General features: G+C 45.1%; 1 protein-coding gene across 5 annotated transcripts; it reads left to right on the forward strand.

The window, feature by feature from the left end:
* The first annotated feature begins 1442 nt into the window (after nucleotides 1–1442).
* On the forward strand, nucleotides 1443–23544 carry NCOA5 (nuclear receptor coactivator 5). Of its 5 annotated transcripts, none has more exons than XM_073309671.1 (10): nucleotides 1533–1616; nucleotides 7180–7366; nucleotides 7926–8033; nucleotides 12237–12303; nucleotides 15893–16243; nucleotides 16497–16609; nucleotides 16895–17021; nucleotides 18691–18890; nucleotides 20395–20718; nucleotides 21374–23544. In XM_073309671.1, the coding sequence occupies exons 2-10, from the start codon at nucleotides 7204–7206 to the stop codon at nucleotides 22036–22038; spliced, it is 2118 nt and encodes a 705-aa protein (XP_073165772.1). In that variant the 5' UTR covers nucleotides 1533–1616; nucleotides 7180–7203; the 3' UTR covers nucleotides 22039–23544. The 5 variants fall into 5 exon arrangements, with proteins under 5 accessions (XP_073165776.1, XP_073165772.1, XP_073165773.1 ...); XM_073309672.2 differs by lacking the exon at nucleotides 1533–1616 and adding an exon at nucleotides 1840–2085; XM_073309674.2 differs by lacking the exons at nucleotides 1533–1616; nucleotides 7926–8033 and adding an exon at nucleotides 10797–10832 and having other exon boundaries at nucleotides 7328–7366.
* The last annotated feature ends 1189 nt before the right edge of the window (nucleotides 23545–24733 follow it).

Raw genomic sequence — 24733 nt, forward strand, 5'->3', positions numbered from 1 at the left:
TAGGGGCCTGGAACACATGACTTATGAGGAGAGGCTGAGGGAACTGGGATTGTTTAGTCTGCAGAAGAGAAGAATGAGGGGGGATTTGATAGCTGCTTTCAACTACCTGAAAAGGGGTTCCAGAGAGGATGGCTCTAGACTGTTCTCAGTGGTAGCAGATGACAGAATGAGGAGTAATGGTCTCAAGTTGCAGTGGGGGAGGTTTAGGTTGGATATTAGGAAAAACTTTTTCACTAGGAGGGTGGTGAAACACTGGAATGCGTTACCTGGGGAGGTGGTGGAATCTCCTTCTTTAGATATTTTTAAGGTCAGGCTTGACAAAGCCCTGGCAGGGATGATTTAGTTGGGGATTGGTCCTGCTTTGAGCAGGGGGTTGGACTAGATGACCTCCTGAGGTCCCTTCCAACCCTGATATTCTATGATTCTAATTGTATCCAGTTTGCAAATTAATTCCAATTCAGCAGTCTCTCGTTGGAGTCTGGTTTTGAAGTTTTTTTGTTGAAGAATTGCAACTTTTAGGTCTGTAATCGAGTGACCAGAGAGATGGAAGTGTTCTCCAACTGGTTTATGAATGTTATAATTCTTGACGTCTGATTTGTGTCCATTTATTCTTTTACGTAGAGACTGTCCAGCTTGACCAATGTCCATGGCAGAGGGGCATTGCGGGCACATGATGGCATAGATCACATTGGTGGATGTGCAGGTGAACGAGCCTCTTATAGTGTGGCTGATGTGATTAGGCCCTATGATGGGGGGCCCTGGGAGGGGGCGGGGGGAAGAAAAGGGGTGCGGGGGGGCCGCGGAGGGGGCAGGCTGGGGGAGGAAAGGGGCGTGGGCCTGGGAGGGGAGGGGCAGGGCAGGCTGGGTGGGAAGAGGGGGTGTGAGGGGGCCTGGGAGGGGTGGGGGCGGGCTGGGGGGGAAGGGGGTGCGGGGGCCCTGGGAGGGGGCAGGGGGAAGAAAAGGGGCGCGGGGGGGGCCGCCTGGGGGAGGAAAGGGGCGTGGGCCTGGGAGGGGCGGGGCAGGCTGGGGGAGAAGAGGGGGTGTGAGGGGGCCTGGGAGGGGCGTGGGGCCCTGGGAGGGGGCGGGGGGAAGAAAAGGGGCGCGGGGGGGGCCGCCTGGGGGAGGAAAGGGGCGTGGGCCTGGGAGGGGCGGGGCAGGGCAGGCTGGGGGAGAAGAGGGGGTGTGAGGGGGCCTGGGAGGGGGCGGGGGGAAGAAAAGGGGCGCGGGGGGGCAGGCTGGGGGGGAAAGGGACCCTGTGAGGAAGGGGGCGGGGCTGAGAGCACGTCGCGGCGACTCCAAGTGCCCCCAGCATGCACCGGGGCTCGCCCGGCAGCACGGGAGTTGCCGCGTTGCACGCTGGGATCTGGAGCAGGTCGCCATTTCGTCGCTGCCCCCACGACGCTGCCTCTCCTGTCATGGCGGACGCGGCACGTGACCGTCTCTGGGGCCTGCCGTAAATCGCGGGGCTGTCGCAGCGACCCCCCCTTCCGGCACGGCAGCGCAGCGCAGCGCCTCGCCGTGCGGTGCGGTGGCGGTTGGGCGGGTCGGTTGGCGCCTTTGTCCTCGCGGCGGAGCTGGGCGGCGGCCTGAGGCGGAGAGCGGGCTCCGGAGCGACGGTAAGTGCCGGGGGCGGGGAGAGGGGCCGGGGCCGGGCCTGGGGCCTCCGCTCGCGCCGGGCCTGGCGGCGTCGCCCCGGGGCCTGGCGAAGGCCCGGCCGCCTCCTTGGGCTTCCGCCTCACAGCGGGCGCGGGGCGGCTCGCCGGGCTCCCCCCGCGGCGCGGCCCCGTCTCTGGGCCGCCGCTCGCGCGTGGCCGAAGCCGGGGCTGGGCCGGGCGGCCGGAGGCGCCTTGTCGGAGCGGCTCGGGCCGGGCCGCGGGGTCCGCGAGCGGACGGAGGAGCCCGGCCGCCCCCGCGGGCCGGAGCTGGGCCGCGCGCCCCCGGCGGAGCGGGCAGGGCGGCGGGCCCGGGCCCGGGCCGCTGTCCGGGAGACGACGGCGCCGGACCCCGTGCTTACCGCGCCGAGCGCCGCCCTGCGAGACGGCGGCGCGTGGGACTCTGCACGCGCATGTGGACATCTGAATAAAAGTCTGTCTTTAAAAATAAACTTTCGGGGAAATGTGTTAATTTTTCTTCACTCACCGCACTGCTTCCTGCTCTGCTGAGTCTCTCTCCATCGCCCCCCCGCTGATGTGAAACTGTTCCGTGGTGCTCAAGCGTTTTATCCACGCGGGTTCATCACGGGCTTTGCACTTGGCTAAACATGGGTAACGCTTCAGGATCACTACTCTTGCTCCTGAATCCTCTCGTGGGCAGGGACAGGCTTAGTAGCAAAGAGGGAAACTTTTTTTTAGCAAATAAAAACTTCCCAATTAATTGCTGTGCCATTTGTTTTGACTTTTAAAAAGCTTTCTAGTTCTTTTGCCTTGGGAGGGGGAAAGACTTCCTTGTGCAGACTGAATGTGATTAGTATAACGAAGCCTTCCTATGGTTTTCAGTTGCTTTAGTACAATTGCGTTCGTTTAACGCAGTTGTGGCCTTTGCATGCAAAAGGCAGCTCCATGACCTCTGCTCCTCAGAGCTTTGCAAAGCAGCATGAATTTAATAAGCTTTTGGTCAGTTTCAATGCAGATGTTGCGAATCCTGTGGCAGCAGTGAAAATGTCAAATTTGTGTCTTACACTGTGCTGCTTGGAAAAGCCATGAGCAGGAGCACAGCCAAAGACACTGGCATTGCTCGCAGGTGAGGAGAGCACCAGAAAAGAGCGTAGGAAGGGTTAGACTGCGGCTGTGACTACACTAGACACCTTACCGTGGCACAGCTGCTGCAGCCGTGCTGCCTTAAGGCCTCCTGCGTAGCCTCTCTGTGCGGATGGGAGAGCGTCTCCCGCCAGCATAGTGCTGTTCACACTGGCACTTCTGTCGGTGCAACTTTCATGGGGCAGGAGTGTGTGGTTTTCACGTTCCTGAGGGGCATAAGTTTTACTGACAAAAGTGCTAGTGTAAACGTAGCCTAACAGAGACCTTCTCCCCAATCCCTGCAACAGCCAGGAGGCTTTGGATAGGAGATCCCTCCCAGGGATTAATTGAATGGAACTTCAAATTTAAGCTACCTACTAGCTTAAAGAAAAGGAGGACTTGTGGCACCTTAGAGACTAATCAATTTATTTGAGCATGAGCTTTCGTGAGCTACAGCTCACTTCATTGCATGCATACTGTGGAAACTGCAGAAGACCACAGTATGCATGCGATGAAGTGAGCTGTAGCTCACGAAAGCTCATGCTCAAATAAATTGGTTAGTCTCTAAGGTGCCACAAGTCCTCCTTTTCTTTTTGCGAATACAGACTAACATGGCTGTTACTCTGAAACCTACTAGCTTAAGGCCTCATAGGAAACCTGGAGCCTCTAGCAAGGTCGGGGGGGTGGCACTTTGTTAGCAAATGCAGCATTCTTTTCCCACATTCGGGACAATTAAAAAGATGGTGAAGGATGAGCTTGACTTCTTACCTGGCATTAGCCTGCCCTGAGGCCGCCATCACTATTAACTTTTATGGCTACCTCTAGCTATGGTCCTGCAGCCAGTTGGTGTCTAGTAGTTTTTTGTAGCTGTGCTTTTACAAACTTGCATATGTTGTTTCAATGATATAGAGTATGGTATCAGTATCCAACTTTCTCCTCTCACTAGGCCAAAAAGTGTGAAAGTGGTTGTGAAATGCTAAACTCTTAATTTTGTAATCGGATTAGAGAGATTTGCCATTTCTAACATTTACTGCTCTCTGGCTAAAGGCAGGGGCAAACAAAAAAAAAAGTTGGGGGGGGGAATGAGGAAGGAAGGGTATGATGTGTTTACTCATCCCACCAGTAGAACAGAAACAGCTGAGTACAGTGCTCTAGGAGAGTGAAGTTGTCCCATTCAGCTTTCTTCCCACCTGCTCCTTTCCTCCTTTGACTTGTCTGACCCAAAGCCACGTGTCTGGAGGAAGAGCTGCTTTTCCTAGGGTAGAATCAGATTCCTGCTATTTACTTTCTGCCAGTATATCATAGACAAGTTTCCACTCTCTAGTAGAGGATTGGGTTCAGTGCACTGCCACTCTGAGGTTTTTTTTTTTAAGCTTTCTTTTCCAGTGACCTGTGCTTGTTCCCCCTATCAGCACTGGGACTACTTCCACTAACTACTGAGACTCTCCTTCCTTAGCCTCCCTTAGTTGGATTCTTAGAAGGAAGCTGAATGGGGAAATCATTCATTTTCCTGAAGCAGTATCCCTGCAGCTGGGACATGACTCTGATGGTCTCAATATTAAGAAACTGACCTTACTCATGTCTTCAACTAAGAAGAGAAGACGGGCTGGGAACAGTAAATCTCACATTCAAACCCTCTACTAACTACTTTTTAAAGTAGAGTTTGACACATGAGGTGTGCAGATTTCAAAGGTTACCTGAAAAAGGAAAAGTATGTCCTTTTTTTGCTTCTTTATGATGTTGAAAACAGGCTTTTTCATCTAAAACATTTTCTAAGTGATTTTTATATTCGAAATCAAGATCTTTTCCAGCCTGTTTTTGCTATGGGACTGTGGACACCTGGAGATTAGTAGGGTTATGACATCTCAAGGGACTGAAACTTGGACAGTTGACTAGGGGGAAAGGATTTTTACTTTGACTATTTAAAACTCTTGTTTTACACCTGTTTGTTTAAAACTCCTGGAAACAGTTACAAGAAAAACTCATTAAATATTCACACCATCTACCTCTTCAACTGATGAGTGTCAACACTAAGCTAGTCTTCCTGTAAAGACAGGGTGCATAAGATGTGGCATTTCGGATATTGAAGGTAAATAAACAACCCTTTCAGGTGTTCTTTATACATTCTAAAGAAGCAAAAATTGGCGCAAGCACATTTTTCCCTTTGCAGTTCTCTTTTAAATGTGTAAGTGAAACAAATACTGTTACCAGCCTTTCAAACTTATTATGAACATAGGTGTGAATGACCTTCAGAGAAGGTCGCCTGATATTACAAATCCTGGAGTGGTTATGTGACAGAGAGTGCCATTTTTTTTCTTGCATAATTATGTGGGACTAGAAAAACCAGTGCAAAGCCATTTTATCTTTTAAGGAGTCTTACTTAATTTGCTTATCCAGAGGCTAGTCTTAAAAGAAAACTACACTGATTGTAATTAGGATTTGTGGTTGCGGGAGTAGTCAAACTGTGACTCATAACCTAAGTATAAAAGGATTTTATTGGTGTGTTCAAAATTGTTTTCCCAAGTAATTTCTTAATTCTCCCCCACAAACAAAACAAAAAACAAAAAAAACCCTCTCACCCCAGCAAAAACCCCGCTCATCATTCCTGGGGATGAACTTTAGGGTTTTATTGATTTTTTTTTTTTTTTTTTTTTTTTTTTTTTATCCTAAAGCTTTAAACCCTGCCTATATGTTAGCTGTGATGGTTTCAGTATCTCTTAGAGTCAAAGAGTTTAATGCCAGAAGGGACCACCAGATCATGTAGTCTGACCTTCTGTATATCACAGGCCTCCAACACCACCCAGCACCCCCACCAGGCTGGATAAAATTCCACAATTTTATTTGAAAATTTAAAAAAATCCTATTTTTTTAATTTATTGGATTTTTGAGTTTGTTTAAATTATAATTTTTCCTTTTAAAAATTAAACTTGTTTAAAATGAAATCTGGAATTAATACAATGTGTTATGGCCTAAACTTATTATAACCTCTTAAAACATTTAGATTCAGCATATGTATTTTTTATTTATGAAATAAATCTATCAAAAACCAAGCTATCAAAAACTTGGAGTTAAAGCTGCTTTTTTTATATAAAAAGAGAATCGGGGGAAACTTAACTTTTGAGGTCAAGGCTTATAAATACGGCACAATAGGTTATACTGTATTAAGGGCTTGCTTTGTTTAATAACATAAATTTTATATGCTGTTTTGTGCTTTTAATTAAATTCCAGTTATTCTAATGCACCCGGACACAAATTACATGCAAAAAGTTAATTATCTAGTAAATAAACAATATATCACCATTTTCTAACATGCTAAAAATGTACAATTAAGATTCTGAAAATATTAAGCTTCATAATTGCTTAAATGTCTGTTGTTATAGTATACCCACCTAGGTAGCAAGAAGGTATACAAAATTTAGTGTAAAGGTTCTTTTAATTGTAAATCAACATGTTTTAATGATTATACCAACCAATGCAAGTGCACTTTTTAGAAAATAACCCCTGTACGAACGGAGCAGTTGATTAAAATTGAGCTCTCCACTTGGTGATTTAAATTAATCCACTCTGACCCACACACTAAACCCAAAAACCAAAATTAGGCCAATGTATCACAGCCCCCAGGAAATGTTGCTGGTATCTCTAGATTTGTGTACAGTAAAGAATGTTTATAAAATTCTACTGTTGAAATTACTGGTGGAGATGCATAAGTGAGGAGTTTTTGTAAAAAATTCCCTAGTGTAGACCCGGCTTCAGAAGGAGAAGACTTTTTGCTGGGGAAGCAGATTGGGACATAGGAAATGAACCTCAGTGTTGGTATGAATGGAAGATCAGATTTTCACTTATTAGATCATTCTACTTTATATATTTCGGTTAAGTAATTCACTTACTTTTTTTTAATTATTTCACTGTAGATTTTTGAAAATCTTTTTTCATTCATGCCATTGCTGTTCTATTGTCTCATTTTACATTGCTATGGTCAAGATGTCTATTTCCTGTTTATCTATTTAATTAGTATTTTTTACCAATGTACTGAATGCTTCAATGCTGCAGCAGTGGGCCCTGTAGAGAAGCCTAAGGTAGTTACTTGCTAATTAGATTTACTGATTAGGATGTTCCTATATAAAATTACTGTTTTCTTTAATTATTCCTTAGTTTGGAATTGAACTAATGAAAACATATCCTTAGAATGATCGATCATCGATTTAAAATTAAGAGTTTAGGCCGGTAATTTCCTTTGAGCAGAACAGAAAGATCAAACCCAACACAACGTAAGAGAGAGTTTTCTGCCAAACTTCCAAATCATCTGTATAAGGATTTCTCTTGAATACAGATTGCTTAAGGCAGACCAAGTATGCAAACATGTTAACTTTAACCTTGTTCCAATGTAATTGTAATTGTCATGGATGTGAAATGATATGCATGGCCATTTTTCTTTTTTGCGAAGAGTTGCATTTGGAACGAAAACAAAATGGCTCGAGGACGCATGAGCAATAGCATCAAACAGAGCGACTTCACTAACAGCACCAATCCACAGGATTTAGAGAGAAGACTTTTTGTCGGCAATTTGCCCACAGACCACATGACCCGTGAAGAAATGGAAGAGATATTTTCAAAATATGGCAAAATCAGGGGTTAGTATTTTATTTTGTTATGGCTGGGAAATCATAGTCAGAAACTTAATTTTCATGCCACATCTGATGATAAGAAGGATGACAGTGAAAAAAGTGACCTTTAGTGACATTTTTCTTTATCTGCATTGTCCCTGAAAACTAACTTCCTTTAGTACAACTGAAGCCTAAGGTATGTTAGAGTTATGGCAGTTTCTCTTTTATTCTTTTGGGTTTGAAGTATGGTACTATACCAAACAAGTCTATCCTTTCTAGGGCTCTTGTATTCTCTTAATTGGATCTTGGTCACTTTAGTGCCTTTTGGTCACTGTCTTGTCCGAAGAAGTTGGGCTGTTATATAGCATTTCATAATTGCCTTAGCAACATTATTTTCCAATTTTTGTAAATTCTCCTTCATTTTGGTCCTGGTTAACTTATTTGAGTGTGCTTGTTAAGCTTGGATAGATGTTCTTGGGTAAAGTCCCTTTGCTTGTTCAGCCCTGTGGGGTTTATATAATGGCCTGCATGTGGTAGTACTGTCCCTTAGTTGTAACTGGTCTTGCCCTGCTATTAATTTTTCCAGCCCTCAGCATGTTCCATGGCTATGGGTTCGTGCAGTATGAACGTCTAGAAGACGTCCAGGCCGCTCTGGACGGTGAGAAGGGTCGCCTTTTTAAAGGGTATAGATTAGGTAAGGAAAACTGCTCCATGCTACTCATACTGACGCCAGCATGCATTTGGGTAGAAAGAAGGCTTTTTCTTTTAAAGATCTATGGAAAGACCATTGTGTGAAACCTGCCTTGAATATTAGTCTAAATTTGTATTAGGCACTGTTTTTTCTTCTTCTTTTTTTTTTTTTAGTTCTTTGTTCTAGTCTTGTGTGTGGTACAACAACTACTCTGCTCCCTTTTGATATCTTGATCTTTCTCCAAATTTATTTTTATATATTAGTTTTTAGTATTTAAATGGCACTATAAGCATATGTAAAGCACTTCATAACAGGTAGTTGGTCCTAAACAAAAAATCCCGAGTGTTCGCTGGCCTTTACTGAATTTCATTTTTTAAATCCTTTGTTATTGTATGTTAGACCTCATCTTGATAGGTAAAGGGAACTGATCACTTAACTAACAGTTACTGTGGTTGCTTAGGTGACCGTGATCATGACAAGTATTTTGGTACTTTACAAAGGCTAGTTTCACAAAGCAGAAAACAATATAATCAAGTCAACTGGAGAGAGAATTTTAAACAGAAAAATGTGAATTAAAATTGGTGAAGGAAGCAAGAGAATACAAGAAGACTCTCTGGCCAGCAGAGTTAAGGACAGTAAGGAGAAGTTGAAGTATATTAGGAGTGAAAGGAACCCTGACAGTGGTATTGGCCCATTTCTAAATGGAAATGGTAGAATTGTCAGTTATGCAAAAAAGTCAGTTCAATGTTCAATAAATATTTCTGTTCTGTATTTGGGGGGAAAAGCCAGATATAATCATTATTATATATATGATAAAGAAATACTTTCCATTGTAGCTAGTAGCTGCTGTTTAACATCCTCCTTAAGGTTAGACGCTTTTGAATTGGGGGATATGGATAACTTGCATGGCTGAGGAGCTCTTTGGACCATTAATGTTGATTTTTTGATGTCTTGGAGAGCTAGTGAGGTTCCAGAAGACTGGAAGGAAGATAATGCTGTGCCAATATTTAAAAAGGGTAATTGGGATGACCAGACTAATTATAAACTTGTCAGCTGACACTGATCCAGGCAAAATAATAGAACAGTTGATACAACATTTGAATATACCAAATTAAAGGAAGGCAATCCAATTAATGCCAATCAGTATGAGTTTATGGAAGGTTGTCAAACTAGTTTGATTTTTTTATGAGATTACAAGTTTGGTTGATAAATGCAGTAGTGTTTATGTAATAGACTTCTGAAAGGTGTTTGACTTGGTTCCGCACAGCAATTTTAGTAAGAAACTAGAACAATATAAAATGAATATGGTACACATGAAATGAATTCAAAACTGGGTAGGCCTCAAACCAATAGGCCTCAAAACATAATTGTAAATGGGGCATGATCGTTGAGTGGATGTGTTTTATAATGGTGTCCCACAGGTATCAGTTCTAGGCCCTATGCTATTTAATATTTATATCAGTGATCTGGAATAAAATATAAAATTCTTATTGATAGTTTGTGTCCTCTGCGAAAATTTGGGGAGTGATATAATTGAGGATGGGTCACTGATATGGAGTGATCCGGATTGCTTGGTAAACTGGGCACAAGCAAACAATGTGTTTCAATACAGCCAAATGTAAGGTCATCGAGGAACAAGGAATTAAAGCTGTACTTACAGGATGGGGGTCTCTATCCTGGGAAGCAGTGACTCTGTAAAAGTCTTGGGAGTCATGGATAATCAGATGAACATGAGCTCCCAGTGTGATGCTGTGGCTAAAAGGGCTAATGCAGTGTTTAGGGAAATGTTACATAGGAGTTGGAGGTTAATATTATCTCTATATTCAGCATTGGTCTGACCAGTACTGGAATACTTTGTACAGTTCTGGTGTCCACAGTTTAGATGATGGAGAAGGTTTAGAGAAGAGCCAGGAGATGATGAAAGGCTTGGAAAACGTGCCTTTTGGTAAGGCCCAAAGAACTCCTTCTACTTAGCTTAAAGAGAAGGTCAAGGGGTGATCACCACAGTTTGTAAATACACCTACACAGGGAACAGAAATTTGATAGAGGGCTCTGCAGTCTAGCAGACAAAGATATAACAAGATCATTGGCTGGAAGATGAAACTAGACAAATTCAGACTAGAAATAAGGTGCAAATTTGTAACAGCAAGAGTAATTAACCATTGACACAATTTAACAAAGGGTGTGGTGGACCCTTCATCACTGGAAATTTTTAAAACAAGATACATTTTAGAAAAACATGCTATGCAACCACAGCTATTGTATTTGAAAGCAGAAATTAAGCCAAGAACATCCTATGGCCTGTGCTGTGCGTACGGTCAGACAAGATGATCACAACGGTTCCTTCTGGCCTTAAAATCTGTGAAAATCTTCCAAAACAAGAGATTTTTTTTAAAAGATGTTTTGTAAATGTCAAATATTTAATCTGTAAATGCTGATGGCACTAAATAAAGTGTTCTTGAAAACTGTCCATTTTTCAGAAGAGACGAATCCTTTAAATGTATGTCCAGTTTGAAGACTTCTAAAATCTTAAACCAAGGAAGCAGATAGTGTTGCACTTAAAGGGTTACATCTGGTAAAAGAATATTCTGCAGTGAAAAGTCAAAATGCAGTGAAAACAGAACTACATTAGATGTACATTTTCTGTGTGCTAAAGCTGAATGTCATGAACACATAAAACCAAACAGTTTAACCCCATTTTTGCATTGCACTAAAATACTTTCACAAATACACTGAAACTCCTTTAATTGTCTCCTTGATAAATAGATCTGTTCAGAGAATAAATGTCCAGCATATCTAAAGGTAAATATGGTAGAAAGTTGCTACGTTAAATAGACAAAACACCCATCCATTTCTGAACCTAGTGTATCTGTCTCAAATAATATCCTGTGAATTTTTATGCCACTTGTTTCTTGGGGTACCACTACTTAATGCACAAATGGTATTTGCCTTTTCATTCACTGCCAAAAGAGAGAACACATCCCTTCTTGTTTAAAGTAAGAATGAAAATTGAAACTAGCATCTTTGTTTTAATTTTAACTAAAATTCAGCATTAAAAGCTTGGGAAATTAAGGTAGATTAGTAAAGCCACCAAGTTTCTGCTTATAGAACTCTACATGCCTTGTTCTTTGTTTTTGTTTTTTTGTTTTCAATTGCAGGAAAATTGAAAGCTATGCATTATTTAAATCCCTAATCATTACAGTTAGTTACACTGTTAAATCCTCAAACAAGTGATACATGTAGCATTTAGGTGATTTTCTTTTTTTAAAGGTTCTCATAACTGAGAACAAAACATCCTAAACCAACCATTACTCTGGGGTGGTTTTGTTCTTGCCCACATTCAGATAATAACCGCATCATCTCTCTACTACCATGGATGTTTTCATAATTTCTCTCCAGGCTAATATTAATCATCCATTGTGGCTGAACTTGTGTTCTTGAATTGGTTACAGCCTTGTGGCTCCCTAGTTCTCTTGTGTGTTCCACTCTGAACATTTCAAGGAACATTTTCTGTGCAGTTACTCAGACGTTAACAATTTTCAGATGTCTGATCTGTTGCATTTATTTGCATCACATCGACCTGATGGTGTTATGACTGCATGAAGTTCACTTCATGGGGTAGTTTTTACTTCAAGTCCTTTGGATCCTTCTGCCTGAGTGGTGGAGATTGTGCAATTTGATGTCACAACAGTCCCCTGGAAGTCAGTTGAACTTGTTTTTGAGAGCCCTTGGGTTCTTTTCCAGAAGGATGGCAGCATCCTCCATCGAACAGGACTGGCTTTGAATTTTGAGATGAAGTGTACTAGCCAACAGCTTTCCATTCACGAAGGATTGTCTGACTCTTTACTTTTTCTCCTGGAATCCATGGAGCTGCATGCTGTTGGTCCACAGACTACAGGAGAAAGAGGTGGTGGTCTCTTATGGGACAAGGAGTCTGGACATGGGCCTAAACATGATAAAGGGATAGAATTTCATACAAACTGTCCACTTCTTTTAGCTGGAAATCACAGTAATCCATGACCAACCCATTGCATTGTACTATCTTAATTTTAATAAAAATAATTAAAGTGACAATGCCTCTTGGCTGAATGGATTTCCTTGCACCATATGGCTGTCTTTGAACTTTTATTGCTTTAATTTAAAATGTGCTGACGATCTTTTTTTTGTTCCATAGCATTGAACAGATGGGTTGATTATTCTTTTCAGATATTAATAAAGCAGCGGAAAGAAGAAATATGAATAAGGCTTCATCAAGGTCCAGCCCATCACGAAGGTAAAGTACCTGGAAGCAGTGAGTTATACTAGGAAGGTCAGGCTTTAGGGTATGAGCCCTCCTTCCTCTGCTAAATGTCTAGTTTTCTTCCCTCACCACCACCTCCCCAGCAGAATGGAGACACTCGAGTGAACAGTCAGAATGTGACCGTCCCTTCCATGTGCGGAGGGCCTCTCTGATTCTAACAGCTCAGGAGGCACGAGGGAAACCTTGTGTTTGCTGCTGTGACTACAACTGGATGCTGCATTTTGCAGCATAGGTTGTGTGAAATTTGTTGGGGAAGGACTGCTGTTTGTTCCTGACTCTTAAGTGTCAGGGAAACAAGGCGTCTATAGAGAATACAATGGGTATATAGCATTCGCCATGCTGTGCAACACAGAATACCAGCACTTTACATCTTCTGATGTCGAAGGCTTCCAGTGCTGACATGAGCCTGGAAAATGATTATGCAGACAACGCACACTACAGGGAGAGAACTTCCCTTTCTGCATGTACACTTGTATCATATCGTCATCCTTCTCTGTACAGTTACATTGGGGATACTGGGCATCTGCCTACTTTTCCCATGCATCCCTCCCCTAATAAATAGATCCAATGTGTACAGTCCCTGTGTGTCGCTCTTCTTGTGCAGTCACACAGCAGATTAAGAGACACATGAATTAACTACATTGCAGGAGGAGACTCCTGAATAATGTCCATGTTTTACTATGGAGCGTGGGTGAACACTGCAGTTACATTCTGACACAGTATGCTGCTTCTCTGAATATACTACAGAGCTGTATACATAGAGAAATGTCCATGTTACTACTGAGAACTATGTAAACACTACATGTAACCAGTCTCAAGCATCCATGTTTCACAGCTACACTGCAAATTGTATCATGTCTGTGTCAGTAGATATCCCATGTTCCTGTACATACAGATACAGTGGGCCACAGCCGGCTACTGTTTATGGCTGTGTCCAGTTACAGGGGTGTCCCAGCAGATACTGTGTGTCCCTGTTTGTGACTATCTTCAGTTACACTAGAGATCTTGGGTGAATACATTCCTTCCTGGACCTCACAGAAGGAGTAAGAAGTGTATGGGGTTTCCCATGTAAATCCTGAATGTCTGGGGATACAGAATGCAGACAGATACTGTAAATTTGCTGCATTTATACTGCAGAGCACAAGTGGATTTATAGAGCCCGCTGCAACACTGCAGGAGCATGCAAGTACAGGCTGCTGCCTCTGGGCAATGCTACAGGAGCATGTGAGAGCAGAGGCCGGAATCACTGGGCATCAGGGTACTGGTGATGCCACAGCAGCGTGTGCGAGCACAGGCCGATGCCGCTGGGCATTGGGGTTCAAGCGATGGCGCCGGAGCATACGCGAACACAGGCCAATGCCGCTGAGCATTGCGTTTCAAGCGATGGGGCAGGAGCATACGCGAACACAGGCCGATGCCGCTGGGCATTGGGTTTCGGACGACGGCACAGTAGTGCAAGCAGATTTGCGGGGGCTGATGCTGTGGGCATCAGGCAACACCGCAGGAGCGCAAGCGGAGGCTGATGCCACAGGAGTGCAAGCAGGTTTGCAGAGGCCAATGCCTTGGACATCAGGTGAACAGGAGTGTCTGAGCAAGCAGCAGCTGATGCTATGTGTGATTGTTTGCATCACTGAGGGCAAACAGCTGTTGTGCATCCTTGTTCATGATGTCTCACTCCAGATAATGGATGGATGTGGCCTGTATATCTGTTTAGGTAAACAGAGTGGGAATTAATACCATATACAATGCAATTACATTGCAGTCTTGTATTGTATTCTAGCCTATGGCTTACAGCAGGATATGGGATACTCTGTATCCCTGTGTCTGACTGTACTGTAAATTCCAGGTGGATGCAGTGGTATCTATTCTGGTTTCACTGCAGATTACAGATGAGAATACAGGATGTATTTCCTCTAGTTATACTGCAGAATGAGTGGGGAATACTGTGTGTATCCCTAATCTAGTGTGTGATTACACTACACATCGTAGGTGAGGATATGCTTTATATCCTGTCTGTATAAAGCGGGAGGGGAAACTGTTTCCCTGATACTGAGGATGGTTACACTATAGATCATGTTCAAATATGGTGCATCTTCTCATATATCCCAGGGATGCAGTCTCCCTGGGGCAGATACATTCTGATCACTGGAAAACACTCTATATATTACCTGTGGGTAAAACGATAGTTCATGTTACAGGATACACACTGTATCTGGTTTATAAATAAAGACCACAGGGAATACTGTGTATGGTGGGTGTCCAACTATCAGTTATCACATGGAATCCACATAACTTTCTCACTGGTCAGAGAAGAGGGGCATAGGAAAGTAATCATCAGCTGGGTTTGGTAGGTATCCATCAACATGGTATTGAAGCCTGAACCTCTAGCTGGCTAATCCTGATACTCACTCTCCAACTGATTCCGAAATGAAACTGTCAGCAATGTAGAACTTACAGGAGGGACTTGCCTTCGTCTTGCTGTGAAAGCATGATAGTAATGAATAGCATGTTCCGTACTTGCTTCAGGAACTAGGCTAGTTAGCCAAGGGGAATTTAGCAATTGCAAGTGTTGAAAGGAAGTATTTTATTGAGATTTTTAACCAGGTGTTTCTCTTCTCACCGTTGTAAGTGTCCTGCAGATGTTAGCCATGTGAGAGTACATACTGCTCTGCCTGAAGCTCAGCACTTCCATTCCTAAGGCGTACTATATGTTTATGGCTTAGAGTGAATTGAAGGCTATGCTAGATCTGGAAAGCAGAGCATTATTTGGAAAACAAATTCTGTTTTGGAAAAGAGAAGCATGCAATCTTTCACCTCTCTTTCTGTGTACTTCTGACTGAAGATGGCATGCTGCTGTACTACAATTAAAAGCCTGAGTGAGAGGAGACATTCAGGTACCATTGGGAATCCTGATCCTGCTGGTGATACAGACCTGGCTTGGTTAGTACTGTCCTAACAGAGGGCATTGTGCAGTCACACTGATTTCCTTCAGGGAACATCTCTTCACTGTACAGAATCCAGCCATATGGTCTTCATGATCACAACACACATTTTCGTAAACGTGACAATATTGATGGAATTTTTTCAGGGATTCTGCTCTTCTTTTTCGATTCAGTGAATTGAATGGTCCCTGTGACATTTAACTACAGTATCCTAGTGGATGGGAGGACATGGCACCTGGGGTTCTGTGTACCAGTTGTCTGAAAAACAAATGTTTTGCTTGAAAATTCCTCACTGGCTGTGAGGCGTGACATCTTTGAGCGATGGTTTCTTAGCTGCCTGCCCTTGTCTTGCACAAACATCCTGCAGTTCTAGTGGTGGTCCAGATAGGGTGTTTTCTGGAGCTTGCTGGGCTGTGCAAGGCATTTGAATAAGAAACCTTTTCACAATGCCTTGACACAACTCTTTGGACATGTCTTGCTGCTCTTGTTTTGATGGGGAATAGGAGGGGAGGATTCAGCTGCTGAGCAAAAGGGTTTTTGTGGCCACCCCAGGTAAGAGGTCTAGGGCTGATAGTGCTCGTGTTTTTTGTCTAATGGCATTTCCCTCGTACTTTCCTCAGAGAGCCATATGCGTATGGGGATGGCCGAGATGCGAGACGTGATCGCTCTCCTATTCGAGGGAGCCCACGAAGAGAGCCAAGGGATGGTAGAAATGGCCGAGATTCCAGAGATGCTCGAGATATTCGAGGGAGAGACGTACGTGATCCCAGAGATGCTAGAGACCACAGGGACCCTAGAGATCTGCGAGAGCCCCGGGACATCAGGGACCCTAGAGATCTGCGAGAGCCCCGGGACATCAGGGACCCTAGAGACTTACGAGACCCTCGGGATATTCGAGACCTGCGTGACCCACGGGATCCTGTGTATGATCGATATCGGGATGTGAGGGAGCCACGGGACCCCGTGTACAGGTATCTTATACTACTGGATCGGAGCTCTAGTGATTTGCTGCCTCTCTTGTGATGATGGTACTAAATTGGGGCCTGTTGGTCCTCACACAGATTGTGATAGTTTGGCCGTCTGAAGGATAGCCAGGTACGTATTTTAACGATTAACTTGGAAGAGTGTTCACATGCATTACATTGGGAAAAGTTGGGGATGATGTTGGTGCCTGGAATTTTCACTTCTGAACATGCAACAGGCTGTGAATCATTTGCTTTGCAGAAGAGATGATGCTTATGACCGTTACCTTCGCCTGGAAGACTATTACCGGAGGAAGGATGACCCATATGACCGTTACAGAGAACACTTTGACAGAGCCCCCTTGAGTGCAGAAGGTCAGTTTTCTTCCTCTCCCTAAACTCCCTTCTCTCCTCGCTCCCCCCTCCCCCCCCGCCCTATGTTTTTTTAACAAGAATAGCATTGTTATAGACAGGTTTTTATATTCTACCACCTGAAGATGGTGGAAGGTTGCATCCAGCCCTGAAATGAGTAGTGCAACAGATCTCTTGAAACTGTATTGTTTTGGGAGTTGGGCAGGCTGGTGGTGTGTAGCTAATAACTCTGAGCAGCTAGAGTGGAATTATTCACTTCCTCCATTTCCATGGCTGGCTTTCTTTCAGAGCGTCTGAAACGCGAGGAGCGACGCAGGGAGGAGCTGTACCGGCAGTACTTTGAGGAAATCAAGAGGCGCTTTGATTCAGAGAGGCCTGTGGACTGTTCTGTGATAGTGGTCAATAAACAGACAAAGTAAGAAGCTAGTCGCTGTGACCAGTTGTGATCCTCTGAATAGAGGGACACTATTTGCTTGGAATTAAAATTTCTCTGGATTTTCAGGGCAGTTTCCCTTGTAGCTGCTATGCGGGAGAGTAGCTTTTGAGCATTTAAGAGCGTTGCAATCAGTTTCTTTAATTCTCTTGATAGCAGATATTCTCTCTTTGTTGGGGTAGGGAAAACTAAGTATTTTGGCCTTGAAAATATATTACTCTGGGTTACCCCCACACGCTTCCTGTAACAGCCTGGTACTTCATTGATACAGGGCCACCTGAAATGGCCTGTGCTTACTCTTCTCGTCATTATTAATTGAATTATTTATTAATGATTAAAAATTAGCACCATGCAGTAGTAATAAGGGCACACATTAAATGGATTTAAAACTGGCTGACCGATCCCAAAAAGTATTTGTCAGTGGGTAATCATAATCAAATGGGGCTGTTTCTAGTGGGGTTCTGAAGGCAGCTGTAGGAGGCCTAATGCTAGTTGACATTTTCATTAATGATCTGGGAAGTAAATATAAAATTTCTGTAGATTATGAAAAGATTGGCAGAATGGTAAGTAATAATGACAGGACAGTTATGCAGAGCAGTCTGCATCACTTGGTAAGCTGGGAGCACTCAAACAAAATGTATTTTAATACAGCCAAATGTAAGGGATACACACAGGAACAAAGAATACAGGCCACACCTGCAGAATGGGGACTGCTTCCTGACTCTGACAAGGGTCTAGGTGTGCTAATGGACAAACAACCCAGCATGAGCTCCTGGTGTGTGTCAGAGCTGTGCCAACCTTTGGTTGTGTAAACGGGAGTAGTGAACAGGGAGAGTGCGGCACCTCTGTGTGCGGCACCTCTGTGGAACAAAAGACGGTGGCTGGAAGATGAAGCCAGACTAATTCAAATTGGAAATAAGGCGCAAATTGATTAACCGTGGGAACAAAACTCCCAAAGGAAGGGGTGGATTCTCCATCGCTTGATGTTTTCAAGACTGGATGCCTTTCTGGAAGATGCTTTAGTAGTATACAAGTTATTTGGCTCAGAACGGGGGGAACTGAGTGAAATTCTCTAGCCTCTGATATACAGGATGTCAGACTAAGATGTTCTAATGGTTCCTCCTGGCCTTAAAATGTATGAATCTGAAGGGCTGAGACTGGATTGTAAATCTTGGGTTCTGAAGCATTTGTGTTCTTTTCTATAGCTTGTTGATCAATGGTTCATGCTAACTTAGTCACTTCTTTTGAGCTAAAAGCATGACTACACAACTAAGGGAGATCTACAAAACTAGCCCTCCAGGCAGGCAGATTCCAGTTCCTCTCTGATCAGTAATCGACCCATACTCCCAATTGTTGGTTGCGCTTAATATGGTTTTTGGTGCATGCAGATGTCAACAGGCTTCCAGTGCCTGTTGTCCAAAGACACTGAATGTAGGTGGACCCGGTATCTGCTCTTCTGGAGGCTGCTGGGCCATCTGCTCTCTAGGCCTTGTGCACATGCAGAAGTTGCATCATTGGTTTAACTTAAATTCAGTTTTGAACAGAGTTAAACGGATGCAAAAAATGAGCCTGGAGGTGATGAAAGTGAACACACGAGGGTTTCTGTACATTGCTGGCATATTATAACGTGCACTGCCTTTGCTTTGTGTAGGGAATATGCCGAGTCAGTGGGGCGGAAGGTGAGGGATCTGGGCATGGTGGTGGATCTGATCTTCCTCAACACAGAAATGTCACTGACTCAGGCCCTGGAGGACGTAGGCAGAGGAGGGTCTCCTTTTGCCATTGTCATCACACAGCAGCACCAAGTTCACCGCTCCTGCACTGTTAACATCATGTTTGGCACACCACAAGGTACAGAGGCCACAATGGTCTGCTGGTTCAGATCACTCTGAAATGCTGGAAGCACTTCCAATGCTGTCTCAGAGATTCTTCCCTCAAGCGGAAAACCACTCAAGACAAAACGCTTCCTTGCTGTGACATAAATAGCTATTAATGACCCAATGCCCGTATGAAACAATGTTAGAGTGAACCCAGATTTCCCCCTGTGAGGGAAAAGAGCAGTATGGCTCAGTGCTCTGTCTGCAAATCCCAGTATTTCTGGTGTGAAGCTCTGGGCAGCTTTTCTTTAGATGCTGAAGTCCTTCTCTGCAAGTATTATTCAGAGAGTTTGCCAATTCTTAGATCTCTGCCCTAGTCCATTCACCTTTCTTCTTGTGAGACCGAATGAATGGCCACAACCTCCTCGAAGGTGCCCCCAAAGGAAACCGTCGCGCTTGTACTCTGTGTTGTTTTATGGTCTTATCAAGCAGCTTGAAAGATTTTTTTCTGCTTATTGCTGCAGTACTGCTGCTGCTCAGAGCTTTAACTATTTAACCTGGAATCAGCAGAGTGAGATCCACCATTGTGGCTTTTCCCACTGTTTTTGTTAGAACCTGTGGGAGCAAGGAAGGTGAGAAGAATCAGGTCAGTGGTATTCTGCTGCTGTTTGGGAAAGCTCTAAGTAGCAGCAGAAGAGAGGCAGGTACTTGGGGCTATTCAGGGGAGCTGGGGTGAAGCAGCAGAGACGGTCCCTTGGCACTGGTGTATTTATATGCAATGTAAGGAAGAGAGCTGCTTTCTTCCTACCTATAGGGGAGTTTTGAGGAAGATCATCTTAGGTATCAAACTCCAGCTAGTCAGGCTAATATGAAAGTTTCCCCCCATGCAGTGCTCAGCAGCTGCAGAGAAGGGGGCTGGGCTTCTCAACTAGGGTGTTACTTGCTAGTGGCTTCCCAATCCATTTGGAGGCAAAGTCCTCTAGCACAGTGCTTCTCAACCTTTCCAGACTACTGTACCCCTTTCAGGAGTGTGATTTGTCTTGCATACCTCCAAGTTTCACCTCACTGAAAAACTACTTGCTTACAAAATCAGACTTAAATACAAGTGTTACAGCACGCTATTACTGAAAAATGGCTGACTTTCTCACGTTTACCATATAATTATGAAATAAATCAATTGGAATATGAATATTGTACTTACATTTCAGTGTATCGTATATAGAGCAGTACAAACAAGTCACTGTATGAAATTTTAGTTTGTACTGACTACACCAGTGCTTTTTATGTAGCTTATTGTAAAACTAGGCAACTCTCTAGACGAGTTGAAGTACCCCTTGGAAGACCTCGGTGAACCCTGGTTGAGAACCACGGGTGTAGCTAGTAGCGCTGGAAAATGTTCCACACCCAAGCTTGGATACTAAGAGTTGCTCCTGCCTGTTCACTCTGATTTCCTGCTGATCCAGGTCAGCAGAAGGAGCACCTAATATTTGCACCTAAAATCAGTGGGGTCCAAATAGTTAAAGCCTCTCTTTGTGCAGAACATCGCAACATGCCCCAAGCTGATGCCATGGTACTGGTGGCAAGGAATTATGAACGCTACAAGACCGAGACCCGGGAGAAGGAGCGTGAAGAAATAGCCAGGCAGGCTGCCAAGATGGCAGATGAAGCAATTCTGCAGGAACGCGAACGCCCACCACCCATAGAAGAAGGTGTCAGGGGGAGCCATCCGCCAGGGATCCAGAGTCTCTTGAACCTGCTGGCAGACAACCGCTATCTGACTGCTGAAGAGACCGATAAAGTCATTAATTACCTGAGAGACCGGAAGGAACGACAACTTAGAGGAAGTACTGACTCTCTGCAGGGTAAGTTATCAGTCACATTCACTCCAATGCTGTGTACCTTAACAGGCCTTTGAGGCAGAGACGTTTGTTAGGCCATGTCTACACTACCAGACTTTGCTGGTTCAACTGTTGGTTGGGCGGGGGGCGAAGGTATGATTCCTGAAGGACTGAGCTCTGCCAACAGAACCCTCTAATGTGGGCACAGTTACACTGGCAAAACTGTGCTATTCCCTGTGTAGCTTGTTTTGCTTGTGGGAGGTGGCTTCACGACAGTGGCAGAAAGCGCAGCTTTGAAGGTACAGCTGCGCCCCCATGAGGAGTGCATTGCCAGTCTAACATGCCAGCTCTCCCTTCACAGTAGATGCTCTCAACATAGACATAGCCTTAGAGTATTGAGGCTGTTCTAATCATTCAGGGAGCTCCCTGGGGTGTTAGATTCTCTCTGAGAGATTGCAGGGATACGCCAAATTGTCACGTGAATGGAGACGGTTCTGTAAGTGACATGGCCTGTGTTCTGCTTCCCTCCCACTCACCCAGAGCAGTTCAGTCCCACCTGTTTAGAGGATAGGGCAGTAGCTGACTTGCGTGGCTTGGTAACTATACCCATCAGGACTCCTCTACGATGCCTGTTCAGATGGGCCTGCAGAGAATTCACCCTCTTCCTTTCTCTTTCCAGCTCCATTGTCGAGACAGTCTCTTGGGGCGCCTTCGGGATCGTCTATGACTAGCCAGGCCAGCCTTCCAAGCTCTCAAACTCATCAGAGCACTCAGCCCCTGGCCTCTGCCACCTCTGCTACAGTGTCCTCCACTAACCCCCAACAGGAGCTGCAGGCAAAAATCCTCAGCCTCTTCAACAGTGGGGCTGCGGCTGCAGCGGCAGCAGCTGCTGTAGCAAACAGCAGCTCTGCAGCTTCCACAGCTGCTTCAGGTGGCACTCAGAACCAAAACTATGCTAATGTAGCCAGCAATCAAGCTCGGGCAGTGCAGCTCAGTGCTGCAAGCTTAAACCAATCTCAGCAGAGATCACAGGTCCCTGGAACCCAGCTTCCTGTCCTCCCAGGCTCCACAAGGAACACAGGCCCAAGACCTGGAGCATCTCAGCCAACCCAGGTACATTATGGTCAGCACCAAAATCGTCTGCCTACCCCTAGCAACATAGCTGTTCAGAGGCCCGTATCCTCTTCAGGTATCAACTTTGACAACCCCAGTGTGCAGAAAGCCTTGGACACCCTAATCCAGAGTGGCCCTGCTCTCTCCCACCTGGTGAGCCAGACAGTGGCCCAAGGGCGAGCAGGACCCTCAGCCCCGCAACCCATGGGCTCCTACCAGCGACACTATTAACATCCAGCTGCAGAGCCCATTTCCCTTCCCTTCGCCATTACCATACTTGTAGCTGTTTAAGAGTCTTTTGTCCTAGACCCAGGGCAAATGCCCTTGAAGATGCATGTCCTCTCCCTTTCTGGGTTCTTCGCAGTCCCTAGGCCACTTCTGCCTCCACAGTGGCTAGAGCACTCACTCCAGTAGGATTGCTGTTGAGTGTGTGGCTAGTGCCCCTCTTCCCCTTGATTTGGGTTAGCTGTCTTTGGAGACGAGAGCTCTGCTCTGTCAGTGACAAAGGAGTTCAGAAGCTTCTGTGGGTAGTTGAATTTTGGCCTCGATGGAAGTTGCTGCTATTGCAGACCAGCTGCATTTCCCGCTCTTGGTGGTTGCCATTGCAGTAATGTTTGCACAGCATGTTACACCATGCTTGCATTCTGTAGTCAAGTGATCGGAGTGAATTTCCCAAGGAGCTTATCAGAACAAAGTGGCTTCTTGACCTGGGTTTTTCTGAGACTGATTCCCTTCCCTCTTACAAGCCTCTCTTTGCAGGGGTGTGAACTCTAGGATGGTTCTGGGTTGGGGGGCTAGTGGTTAGACCTTCTGAGGTTTGGGTGAGCAGTATTTGTGTGTGGTTTTAAAAAAAAAAACCATATAAGCCAGATGTGGGGAAGGCTCCCTGGTGGTGCTGTAGCAGCTAAACTCATGGAGCAGAAGCAAGACTTGACCCCCAGGTAAAGCTGGGCAGTGAGTGCAGTGTCGAACTCCCACGGCAGGGACTAAGACTTCCTGGCTTAGTGAGGCCAGCAAGGATCTGCTGGCCATACCAAGGAGTGAGGAGCTTTCCAGCTTTTGTTCTAGGTACAATGGCAAACCCAAACCCCAGAACTTCCTACTCAGGCCAGGGAATTAAAAGGCTTTGTCAATTCTCCTGGACCCAGCAGCCAAATTTACAAGAAGTTTGTTACATGTGACACAAGTTTTCTTTTTGTTTTGGGGCAGTGGACTACTGTAACTTTATCAACAGCCCAGCCACAGAAACCCCAGTCTGCGGGCAGCTCCCCCTCCCAGAATTGGGTACAGCAGGCTACCTGGTGGGGGGCAGGGTCTCGACACTCCGCTGGAGCTTTGCGACTCCATTTGATTGCTGGTTAGGTTGGGTTCTGTCGCAGGTCGGGGAGGCAGTGCTGAGAGGACTCCTACATTTTTATAAGTTTCCAAACATTTTAGTAGCAGCACTGGATGCTTTTGTGGAAACTCAGGTGGAGAGTCCTGAGCAGGTTTTTAACCAGTGTTGCATGTTAGGGCATGTGGCTTCTCTGACTGGATCATATCTAGTGCAAAAGGGAATGCACAGCGCCTCTTTAAAGCCTCTGGGGCTTCCTGGGGAGGGCAGGAAGAAACTGTTTAGAAAACAAAGTTCCTGGAGCAGCAGTTCTCTCTGTCTTGAATGGTTTGTGTTCTGGAGCGTTTTTCTTTCTGTGCTGTTAACAAGAGGACGTGACTTTTTAATAAAATTGGCAGGAAAAATGTGGTGGTGCGTGTTTGACACTAACCGGCTTGAGCAGTAAATTGAAACAGACCCTTCCCCAGGAGGTGTCAGTGCTCGGTTTCCTCAGGTCACCTGCCTTATGGCTTGTCTACCCAGGGAGTTCCCAGGGAAGCTAGTGAGAAATAGCTAGGGTGTAGAATGAAAACCAGTAGCTATTCCTCACTTATTCAGGTGGCTGGAGTACCTTTCTGTAATTTAGCTTGATCCACTGTCAGCATGGGATAACAATGTCCACACAGAGAGCTGTTCAGCTGTAGCTATTCTGGGCTTTTTCCCTTGCATCCACAAGCCTGCAGACACTGGCCGGTGCCGGATGCCAAGGAGAAAGTGTGAAAGCTCGCTCTTGCACCTGACTGTAATCCTATTGCATGAGGTGCGGGAGGGTATGTGCTTGTCTCAGATTCTCCTGCTTAGGACTTTCAAGTGCTTTTTAAGCATTTATCCTCACACATCCCTGTGAACTCCTGAATTCACATTGCCACTCTGTAGAAACCATTGGTCTGTTCCCACTTCTCAGCAGAGAGTGAATGGGTGTCACGGCAGTTTGGAGGCTCCCAGTGCCCTGCTGGGGAACTAAACATAGGGCATTGGAAGATGCGTTATCTGCACCTACAGACAACTTGTCTGAGCCCACAGAAAGAGGGCTCCAAAGGTTTTCTCGCTTTCAGTGCTGTGCATGGAGCACTAAACACGCTGCAGTGTGTTCCCCTTGAGCCTGAACTCATGTCATTGCAGGTGCTGTTCATTGTACAAATATTAAATCCCTTTTTGAATCATAAGCTGCTAGTCCCAGTTGCATTAAAACCCTGGACTTTCTCGGTTTATGTTTACTACTGGTTTTGGGCTGACCAGAATTAAATATGAATGAGCCCTCTCATTGGCCCCCTCCTCAGACTGACAAAACCAAGGTTTTCCACCTTCTCCGTGGAGGGTAAGTGCACGCAGGTTAGTGCTCTAAAAACGTTAGGCTGGATGCATTGTATGCAGGCTTCTCCTCCTGCAGCCCCTTATGCCTCATTCTGTTAGATGCCTTATCTGGATTTGACCATGTTGAAGGGAAGGTGCCCCTGTTGGGCAATAGATGGCATTCATTGCAGCATGTGAGGGAGAAGGGGGAGGCTAATGGTATCAGTGAGGGTCATTTCAAATGTCCCAAAGTTCTCTCTC

Source organism: Lepidochelys kempii, chromosome 13 (assembly GCF_965140285.1).
Source record: "Lepidochelys kempii isolate rLepKem1 chromosome 13, rLepKem1.hap1, whole genome shotgun sequence".
In the NCBI taxonomy this organism is placed as follows: domain Eukaryota; kingdom Metazoa; phylum Chordata; order Testudines; family Cheloniidae; genus Lepidochelys; species Lepidochelys kempii.

Coding starts and splice junctions, on each gene's coding strand:
- NCOA5 (XM_073309671.1), top strand. CDS start 7,204: ATGGCTCGAGGACGCATGAGCAATAGCATCAAACAGAGCGACTTCACT. Junction 8,034..12,236: donor TTTTAAAGGGTATAGATTAG/GTAAGGAAAACT, acceptor TATTCTTTTCAG/ATATTAATAAAGCAGCGGAA. Junction 16,610..16,894: donor AGCCCCCTTGAGTGCAGAAG/GTCAGTTTTCTT, acceptor GCTTTCTTTCAG/AGCGTCTGAAACGCGAGGAG.